This window comes from Babylonia areolata, chromosome 30 (genome assembly GCF_041734735.1).
Source record: "Babylonia areolata isolate BAREFJ2019XMU chromosome 30, ASM4173473v1, whole genome shotgun sequence".
NCBI lineage: Eukaryota > Metazoa > Mollusca > Gastropoda > Neogastropoda > Buccinidae > Babylonia > Babylonia areolata.
Genome location: NC_134905.1, coordinates 1,843,337 through 1,854,682, shown reverse-complemented (window position 1 = coordinate 1,854,682; position 11,346 = coordinate 1,843,337). Strand labels below are relative to the sequence as shown.

At 39.7% G+C, this 11,346-nt stretch overlaps 1 protein-coding gene across 1 annotated transcript in view; it reads left to right on the top strand.

Annotated features, from left to right (window-relative positions):
• Window positions 1–9,547, top strand: part of LOC143275283 (uncharacterized) — a 15,200-nt gene extending 5,653 nt beyond the window's left edge. The window contains exon 3 of the mRNA XM_076579266.1: window positions 2,819–9,547. Within this exon, the coding sequence (XP_076435381.1) occupies window positions 2,819–3,351 (533 nt within the window). The 3' untranslated portion in view covers window positions 3,352–9,547. The remainder of the gene's footprint in view (window positions 1–2,818) is intronic.
• Window positions 9,548–11,346: the final 1,799 nt, after the last annotated feature.

The window sequence follows — 11,346 nt, the reverse complement described above, 5'->3', positions numbered from 1 at the left end:
GCACTGTGGAATATCTTCAAATGAGTGGGTAGACCAAGCAGCTAGAAGAGCAGCACGTAATTTCGAAGGCGCAATACAACTTGACATCCAGTTAGATCTACATGAATACATTAGTTGTATAGAAAATGTCTCTAGAAATCGATTTAAGAAATTACTTATAGATTCAAATAATCAATATTACCAATGTTGTGTAAACACAAAGAATGCAGCTAATCCCAAACATTTTCTAAATTTGACACCAGCAGCACATTCAAGACAAATTACAAGTCTAATGTATAGAATTCGTTTAAATGCCTTTCGTACAAAATTTTCTAAAAATATAAAATGTATATGCGGTAAGCAAATAACTGTAAGTCATCTACTCATTCATTGTCCGAGCATAAGACCTTTAATTCCTAAAAATGTAGTTGATGACTTTTCTTCCAATATTTCATTAGCCACTGAAAAGATTTTGAATGATTATTCATTGCTTAGAATGTTTTCGGAAATTTTAAACTCCAGTCCAGTTGGTATCCTCCTTTGATGTGTTATAATTAATGTTATTTATATTTACATTGTTATAGGTTAATACTTGTTGATATGCATATACATATTCTCCTTCCCATGACACCTCATTCAATACACACCACAATCTCTTTAGACCTTTTTCTTATAATATACTTTTCCTCTGTTACATAACATGAATTTTTTTTTTTTTTTTTTTTTTTTTTTTTTTTTTTTTTACACTAATATTCACATGCATTCCCTTTCCTTTATCCACTTCTTTACTCCTTTCCGTCTAAAAACACTTATAGTGAATAGACGTTAAACTGAAGATAAAAACATGCATGCACACACTCATGCATGTGCACACACACACACACACACACACACACAGAGGGAGCAGAAGCAGTGTGTAGAAAAAGGGACAGAAGCATATGGCTAGGAGTTTGTAAATACGTGCCACTTTCTCCTCTGATTGTGGATAAATGGGCAAGGTCGTGACTGAAACTGGCTGTAAATGAACGCTGATTACCACAGATTGAAGATCACCATCTGCACAGAGAAGCTTTGGCTGGCTGCCAGCTGTGGACGTGACCAGCACAGCTCAGTCAGGCACAGAAGCTTTATGTATAGTTACAATGTAAATCAGGGGTCCCTGACTATGGGGGGGGGGGGGGGGGGGGGGGTGACGGAAGGCGGTTTGGAATGGTAGGAGTGAAGGGGGTGGGTTTTTTGTCTGTGTGAATTGTTTATGGCAGATTGTGATGGCCTAGAGGTAACGCATCCGCCTAGGAAGCGAGAGAATCTGAGCACGCTGGTTCGAATCACGGCTCAGCCGCCGATATTTTCTCCCCCTCCACTAGACCTTGAGTGGTGGTCTGGACGCTAGTCATTCGGATGAGACGATAAACCGAGGTCCCGTGTGCAGCATGCACTTAGCGCTCGTAAAAGAACCCACGGCAACAAAAGGATTGTTCCTGGAAAAATCCACTTTGATAGGAAAAACAAACAAAACTGCACGCAGGAAAAAATACAAAAAAAAAAAAAAAAAAAGGGTGGCGCTGTAGTGTAGCGACTGCGCTCTCCCTGGGGAGAGGAGCCCAAATTTCACACAGAGAAATCTGTTGCGATAAAAAGAAATACAAATACAAATACAAATATTCACCATGAATGTTTTGTCTTTTGCTGTATACTATTACTAGATTATGTATGTGTTGTTATAAAAAGTTATGTGTGTTGTATTTTTTTATATTTTTTTTTTACATGTATGCTATGTATATATGTGTATGTCTTTATGTGTGACCCCCCACATGTGCATAAAATCACTCTTTTGATTTTATATGTGTGCTTCCACATGTGCGTTTGTGAGTACAAGCACTTTTGTTTGTGAGCAGTTGTGCGTGTGTGTGTGTGTGTGTGAGTATGCCTTTGTTTACAGTGTGTATACACATGCACTGAGTGTGTATACATGATTACATCTTTGAACAGGTTTGCTCGAGTATACGTGTACTAAAGTTAGAAACTTGTGTGCCAGTAAATATACACATGTGTACACGCATGATTCGGTGTACACATAAATCTGCAGATGCATTTATAAATTTTCAGTGAAGGTTTGAGCGGGTTCATGCAGTTGTGCATGTGTGTGTGTGTGTGTGTGAGAGTATGCCTTTGTTTACAGTGTGTATACACATGCACTGAGTGTGTATACATGATTACATCTTTGAACAGGTTTGCTCGAGTATACGTGTACTAAAGTTAGAAACTTGTGTGCCAGTAAATATACACATGTGTACACGCATGATTCGGTGTACACATAAATCTGCAGATGCATTTATAAATTTTCAGTGAAGGTTTGAGCGGGTTCATGCAGTTGTGCATGTGTGTGTGTGTGTGTGTGAGGGAGAGTATGCCTTTGTTTACAGTGTGTATACACATGCACTGAGTGTGTATACATGATTACATCTTTGAACAGGTTTGCTCGAGTATACGTGTACTAAAGTTAGAAACTTGTGTGCCAGTAAATATACACATGTGTACACGCATGATTCGGTGTACACATAAATCTGCAGATGTATTTATAGGAAATTATACAAATACTGAGGCTAGGATTAGGAAACGATATAACAAATAGTAAAGGGTGGTAACTCTCTCCATTACACAAGGTGCACAACTTCAGGTCAGTGATGCTTACGCTGCCGATTCAGCTAGCACACAGGTAAATAAAAGGTACATTGGAACAAATGAACCAATGTACCTTTTATTTACCTGTGTGCTAGCTGAATCGGTAGCGTAAGCGTCACTGACCTGAAGATGTATTTATAAATTTTCACTGCAGGTTTGAGCGGGTTCATCGGCTGCATGGTGTTTGTGGGCGAGACGCACGAGTACCTCTCCGAGTACTATGGCTGGGCGTTTGGCCTCAACCTGACCGGATGTATCCTGGTGATGATGGCCGCCTTCATCGTCATGGCCACCAATCGCCCAGACTTCGCGAGTGCCCCCAACGCTGGCGCCGCCATGACCGCCGTCCCCGTGCAGGGAGGTAATGTGGTGATCATGCCGCAGGGCCAGGCTTACCCCCCTCCAGGTCAGGGTTACCTCCCTCCAGGTCAGGCTTACCCCCCTCCTGGCCAGGCTTACCCCCCTCCTGGCCAGGCTTACCCCCCTCCAGGTCAGGCTTACCCCCCTCAGCCAGGGGCAGGGTATGCCGCACAGCCAGGCTATGGCTATCCCCAAGGGTATCCCGGTGCCGGCCAATATCCAGGGGGCTTTGCTCAAGGCACAGCTCCTCCCCAAGCAGGCTACCCACCAGGCTACAGCGCCTTCAGCTACCCTGCCCAGGGTTACAGCGGGCTGGAGCAGAAATGAAGCCTTTGGTCTGTCAGCAACGCAAGCCTGCGGCCTGGTCGACTGCTGGTGCGCGGGATTGGGTTTACTACTGTATATTTCTTTTTCTTCTTTGTACAAATCTGAGCATCTGATAGGGTGTTACTGAGAATTAACAGTATCTGATAGGTTGTTACTGAGAATTAACAGTACCTGATAATTAATAGTAACTGATAGGTTGTTGCTGAGAATTAACAGCATCTGATAGGCTGTTGCTGAGAATTAACAGCATCTGATAATTAATAGTAACTGATAGGTTGTTGCTGAGAATTAGCAGCATCAGATAGGCTGTTGCTGGGAATTAACAGCATCTGATAATTAATAGTAACTGATAGGTTGTTGCTGAGAATTAGCAGCATCAGATAGGTTGTTGCCGGGAATTAACAGCATCTGATAATTAATAGTAACTGATAGGTTGTTGCTGAGAATTAGCAGCATCAGATAGGCTGTTGCTGGGAATTAACAGCATCTGATAGGCTGTTGCTGGGAATTAACAGCATCTGATAGGCTGTTGCTGGGAATTAGCAGCATCTGATAGGTTGTTGCTGGGAATTAACAGCATCTGATAATTAATAGTAACTGATAGGTTGTTGCTGAGAATTAGCAGCATCAGATAGGCTGTTGCTGAGAATTAACCAGAACCAGGTCCCTCCTAGGTACCAGTGCAAAGTATTTGTTGAGCTACTTGGAAACTATAGTTATATAGTGGAAAATGGTAAAGTTAACTGTTTCACTTTTGATTGGTGTCAAACTTTTGCCAGGTACTTAGGCGAGACAGGTGGTTTTGCGGCTTGTTTAACATTAGTTGTTGAAATTAACTCTCTCCATACGAACGGCGAAAGAGAAGACGTTAACAGCGTTTCACCCCAATTACCACCATCAAAATATTGCAAGCGGAAGGCTCTTATACTGAAGAGGTGAATGTTGACAAAGAATACCACAGTTCTGACGACGGAAGCTGAAGGTTGGGTCATTGAGACACCCACTGGACATCCGAGGGGTCTGTGTAGAGGAGAAGAGAGGACTGGCCGTACTGAGTGAGTTAACAGAGTTTGTACGCTTATAGTTGACTTCATCAAGTTTTTGCGCCTTATACATATTATTATTAGTGGTAGTAGTTCTTTTTTTTTCCTTTTTTTCTTTTTTTCTCAAGGCCTGACTAAGCTCGTTGGGTTACACTGCTGGTCAGGCATCTGCTTGGCAGATGTGGTGTAGCGTATATGGATTTGTCCGAACGCGGTGACGCCTCCTTGAGCTACTGAAACTGAACAAACAGTGGATTAACACTGTTTGATGCTACAGTTAATCATAACAGTGGCCTTCCTTAAAGCCTAACAAACTAGGCAGTATAGTTAGTTTGTTCTTTTGTATTCTGGAGGTTTTGAGATAAGCATTTTAAAGTTCAGAAGAAAGAAAAAAAACAACCTCAGTATTTTCTCTGACTGTAATTTAATTTTGTACATTTAAGAAAGAAGCATCTCCGGTCATTTTCTGACTGCAATAACTATTGAACAAAGGTTTTGAGAGCTCCTTCATTCTACTGTATATGTTGGGGTTTCTTGGCATTGCTGAATTGTTTTCTAAAGAAACATGAAGTATTTTATGTGCATGATTATGTCATAAAGTTGGCTGTTGTTGTTCTTTCCTTTTTTTGAATGAAAAATAATGTTCAGTGGGTGCATTTGATGTCTGTATTCACTGTTCAAGTATCCATATTAACCACAATTGGGCACTCAAATGTTTTGTCCAGAGTACCTCTGACTGGCACTCAAAAAAAAGAGAAAGAGTTAAATTCGAACGCTGCTGGTACAATAATACTTTTAAGTGCAGCACTGGAAACATGGTACGATACTACTTGCCTGACTGGCACTCACAAAAAAAAAAAGGAGAGTTAAATTCGAACCCTGCTGGTACAATAATACTTGTAAGTACAGCATTGGAAACATGGTACGATACTACTTGTAAGGAGGTACATTTAGCAGGGAAATTGTCTTCTTTGTATGTGTTGATTTTTTTTTTTTTTTTTTTTTTTTTTTTAATTGATAAATTATCTTCATGACAGCTGGTCAGAGAAAAAAAAAAATCACAAATTTATTTACTTTTTGGAAAATATTATGTACCTGGTGTAAGCCTTTGAAAATGACAATTAATTTAACATGTGCCTAAGTTTTTGTTATATCTATCTCCACGACAGCTTGGCAATAAAAGCACGCTTTATTTACCTTTTGGAATATATATATTATATATATATATGCGTATATACATATACACTTGGTTAGTGCCTTTTGAAATTACAGTCCAGTCTTGTACTTGTTCTTTTTTTTGTTGTTCTTTTTATGTCTGTCTCTCACTTTAAGCTGTGCATTATGCACAGTAATTGACCAAGAAGAACTTTTGTTGACAAAGTTTGCTTTCCTCCTGGGAGCATTCTTAACCAGAATTGTGTTTTCACCATTTAAACTTTCATTTTTTTATTGGCCACTTTGATGTCTTGCCTTAATTCTACAAAGATTTTACATATTTTGTTAATTAGTGCTGTTACAAACCTTATGTTTAGATTTCACATGAAGTAAGTTGTGCTTTATATGGTTGATTTCTTATTCTGTTGTGTGCGTTAAACAAGCCTTGATCATGATTTGGATCATTGTGTACACTCCCTGTGTTGGGTTCCAGTTTTGTTGCTCTTGAAATCAAAAATCCTTCAGCAAACATAAACGGATTAATTCAGAAAAAAAGACAGCTTTTAACTCTACCTAACCCTACACACACAGCAGCAGGTATTCATCAGAGTAATTTTTCTGTCAGCGCTTAACTGTAAAGTGTCATTGATCCTGATTGGTCAGGTTGGTGTTCTGACCTTTCAGATGTGCATGAATTAAACAGATCGGAAAGGGACCCAACTCTTGATCTTTCTTGTAACAATACTGACATAGTACAGTGTGGACATTTTCAAGTTTTGTTTGTTTTGTAATGTTTATAGCCAGGAAATAATGTGTTTTGCTGTTCAGCAAATTTCAGAGGAATTATTTCATGAAACAGATTGTGATTTTTAACCTTTAGACTGCCACGTAAGCCATTCTCAAACAGCAGATTATTCAATCCCTGCCACTGCCACAAAAGCAATACCCAAAATAGCAGCTAAATATCTCTGTCCTGCGAACGCTTTTATGTTGTTATAGAATTATTATATTGGTAGCTTTAGCTCTGCCATTCCCCGACTGATAATAAATTGGAATCATGTGTGAAACGGGCGGTCAGAACATGTACTTTTTTTCTTTTTCTTTTTTTTTCAAATGATTTTTTTAATTGATTTGTCAACTTTTTGTCACCATGGTGAATGTGTCATTTTATATCAGTCAGTACACATTGTTGCATTGTTACAAACTCCATATTCAAAGATGTGTTTTCATTCGTGATTTTTTTTTTTTTTTCCTAAGTAAAACCAGTAAGGCCAAATGAATACGCTTAATAGCCAAAAAAAAAAAAAAGTGTAAGATGAGACAGAGCGTAAACCTGACAAGATGGCATGAAGAGCCTTGGCCAAAGGAATGATTCAGCGCTTATAGCTTTTAGAGGCGTTTGATTGGCTAAGAGCAGACCGGACAAGACGGCTCGGGGGTGGGGGTGGGGGTTGGACATTGATGGCAAAATGTACCTGTGATTTACCTTTGTGCTAGCTGAGGGTGAGGGTGGGGGAGTTGGTCATCGATGGCAAAATGTACCTGTGATTTACCTGTGTGCTAGCTGAGGGTGAGGGTGGGGGAGTTGGACATCGATGGCAAAATGTACCTGTGATTTACCTGTGTGCTAGCTGAGGGTGAGGGTGGGGGCGGAGTTGGACATCGATGGCAAAATGTACCTGTGATTTACCTGTGTGCTAGCTGAGGGGAAGGGTGAGGGTGGGGGAGTTGGACATTGATGGCAAAATGTACCTGTGATTTACCTGTGTGCTAGCTGAGGGGGAGGGGGAGGGTGGGGGAGTTGGACATCGATGGCAAAATGTACCTGTGATTTACCTGTGTGCTAGCTGAGGGGGAGGGTGGGGGAGTTGTACATCGATGGCAAAATGTACCTGTGATTTACCTGTGTGCTAGGTGTGTGTGTGGGGGGTGGGGGTGGGGTGGAGTTGGACATTGACGCAAAATGTACCTGTGATGTACCTGTGTGCTACCTTGGGTGGGGGGGATGGGGGGGGGAGGGAGTTGGACATCATTGGCAAAATGTGTGCCGTTGTTAGAGTGAATATTTCTGTGTTTGTTAAGTGAGTAGTTTCCCTGTCTTGTTATTCATGTCTTCACAAAGAAAGAGGAACCAAAAGAAACGTGTATCATCATTATGATAGAAATGATAATAATCCAAATGGTAATAATAACATCATTTATTTCCAGTCAAATATCATCATCTTAGATGAACAGACTATAAATAAATAAATGAACGAATCATATTTGTTTGGTTTTCAGAACAGGGTAGAATATCTGTTTGGATGCTGGTTACTGGTTACTGGTTTGTTTCCGTGTTGAAGCTCTTTGGATCTTGTTCACAGGTCTTCTCACTTGTACAACTGAATTGCATATGTGGTGCAAGATGTCGACAGTTGTGATTAATGGTAACGGTCTGGGTCAAATTTTGCAGGGAGCTCCTTCCAGTGTGCATCGAGCCTGTTCTTAAAAGCATTGACTGATGGGGCTGTGACCACACTGTCTGGCAGGCTGTTCCAGGTGGCGGTTACGCGCTGAACGAAGAAACTGCTTCTGATGTTGGAGTCTGCAGTGTGATCTGTCCAACTTCAGGCTGTGCCCTCTGGTATCTCTGCCTTGGAAGTAGTGTTGATATGGGGGGCGGCTGGTCAAGTACAGGCCATGCGTGTATTTGTACATGTCGATCATATCCCCCCCCCTGAGGTGGCGGTGCTCAAGACTGGGCAGGTTCAGTGCAGCAAGGCGCTCTGGGTACGGCTTGTCCTTCAGTGATGCAATGAGCTTGGTGGCACGCCTCTGTACGTCCTCTAGTTCACAGCGCAGTGTCGTGTGTCGAGGTTGCCATGCTGTGTGTGTGTCCATACTCGAGAACCGGGCGGACTTAGAGACTTGTATAGCTGGATGAAGACTGCGGGGGTGAGAAAGTCAAATGATCTTTGGACGACTCCAAGAAATCAGTTTGCTTTTGTTGTTTGTTGATCAATACAAAAGAATTGTGTTTCAGTTCATCATCATGGTCTTGCTGCTGTCTTTGTCTGGTCTGCTTTAATTAGATATATAGTCATATACATTTGTTGACTCGGTGCACACAAAAAAATGTATTCATTTTTCAAACCTCACTGGCCACTTCTCAACCTCTGTTGACTTCTGCAAGCATTTTTTACAGCCGTTGTATTTGGTATTCTAAATAGTATTTGATTTGTTGTCATTGTTCTTGCTATTTTTTTTTTTTACAAATGGTATTTGATTTTATCTCATTTTGATAGTGTTGATTTTACTTTCCCAACCAGTCTATATGTATTTAATAATGTATTTGTATATATAGCATGACTTCTGCAAGCATTTTTTACAACCGTTGTATTTGGTATTCTAAATAGTATTTGATTTGTTGTCATTGTTCTTGCTATTTTTTTTTTTTACAAATGGTATTTGATTTTATCTCATTTTGATAGTGTTGATTTTACTTTCCCAACCAGTCTATATGTATTTAATAATGTATTTGTATATATAGCATGACTTCTGCAAGCATTTTTTACAACCGTTGTATTTGGTATTCTAAATAGTATTTGATTTGTTGTCATTGTTCTTGCTATTTTCTTTTTTACAAATGGTATTTGATTTTATCTATCTCATTTTGGAAGTGTTGATTACTCCCGAAAACGGAGTATGGCTGCCTACGTGGCGGGGTAAAAACGGTCATACACGTAAAAGCCCACTTGTGTGCATACAAGTGAACGTGGGAGTTGCAGCCCACGAACGCAGAAGAAGAAGAACGTAGTGTTGATTTTACTTTCCCAACCAGTCTGTATGTATTTAATAATGTATTTGTATACATAGCATATTCTTTGTAACTTCATGGTTCTTTAAACTTTTTTTTTGTTTGTTTGTTGTTGTTTTTTTGCATGCTTACTTACCATATATAGAAATGGATTGAAAAAAAAATGAAAGAAAAAAATAAACGGATGTTTTGAAATTCCAAATCCTGTCCTGAGTGCCTGGTTTTGCTTGGTGATGGATTTTGCAGTTTGTATACAACGGTTAAGCAGTATATGCTTGTGTGTGTGTGTGTGTGTGTGTGTGTGAATGTGTATGTGTGTGTGCATGTAAGTTAGTATTGCTTTCATTTTCTCCGCATAGGCGGATAGTTTGCACAGGACAGGAATGTCAGACCCCTGCCGGATTCTGCACTAGTTGGGTCACGGTTAAGTATGTGTAATTAGGATTTTATCTTTTTTCTAGTTACGATCAAAAGTATAAACTCCAATATCTTCAACATTAAGTGACAGCAGGAGCATGCTTTTTTTTTTTTTTTTTTTTTTTTTTTTTGCTGCCCCATCATCTGCACCGTTTCAGTGGCATTACTCCCACGCTGCTCATTTAGATTCCCCCATACACGGCCACACCCGGGTTCATCCGTCGCAATTCCAGCATCGGCAGTCCACAGGGAGCCATCGATGTTAGGTCGCCAGGAGGCCACACACCAGAGGAGACCCTGCACTGCTGCTGAGTCACTTCGATGGTGTTCAGTGGTGCCTGTTCTGATTTAACGTACTTAGGAGCATGCAGATTTATACACACTGTCTTATTTAGGCACACACACACAAGCACACAACACATGCATGTGTGAGTGTGACACAGCATGCAAAAAACCAGCTGAAGTTGAAATTTATCATTTTTAACATTTACATACTTTCTAAAAAGTTTACAAATCACAGATTGATATGAAAGTTTCAGAATGGAGCTATCTGTCACAGTTGTTGGAGTTTTTGACTCACTTGTGTAAACAAAGTGAGTCTATGTTTTAACCCGGTGTTCGGTTGTCTGTGTGTGTGTGTCTGTGTCTGTGTGTCTGTGGCAAACTTTAACATTGACATTTTCTCTGCAAATACTTTGTCAGTTGACACCAAATTAGGCATAAAAATAGGACAAATTCATTTCTTTCCAGTCATCTTGTTTAAAACAATATTGCACCTCTGGGATGCGCACAAAAAATTTAAAAAATGAAGCCTAATTATATGCAAACTGCATTTACAGTTATATTTATATTTTTTGTATTCTCTAAACTTGGCACTTTGATCTGATATTCTGACCCAACAACTAGAGCAGCCATTATTATCATTTTTTGTTCAAACAGGAACTTCTTTTGCTAAGCATGGAAGTTTTATTTATTTTGCAAACGTTTTGGTGCAGATAGTAAAAAAGGGAAATTACTCTGTAATTAATGCTAGGGGACTTAATTTGCTTTAAACTGATCTTTCTCATCTTAAACATTACATTTTGAAATTATACTCAATACATAAAAAGCTTGGATTTTTTTTTTTAAGTGTATCACAAGTGAGTCTTGAAGGCCTTGCCTCTCTTGTTTGTTCTAACAGCAGAAACCAACTCATTCAGAGCAGGGTTGTTGGGTTGTTGTTGTTTTTTTGTCCACAACTTTCTTATATTCCGATTCAGTATTTCATTTATTTATTTTTTTCTTTGGGGCTAAAAGACTTTGAGAAGATATAGGTGCTGATTGCAAACACAGGACAGATGAAATGGCAAGTTGGCTAACTAAAGACTGTCACATGTCAATAAGGAAAGTACAAGATAAGGAATGCAGGTTTACACACATACACAATGTACTATCTTTTCTCTCTCAACTTTATCAATCAATGCCACATCCACCAAAATCTCTTCAGCAAAGTGGTAGCTGTTATCAAGACCATCAATGCTGCAAAAAACAGCGAAAAATAATGTTCACCAGCATCACTCCCAGTGGAACTGTCTACAGTCATTA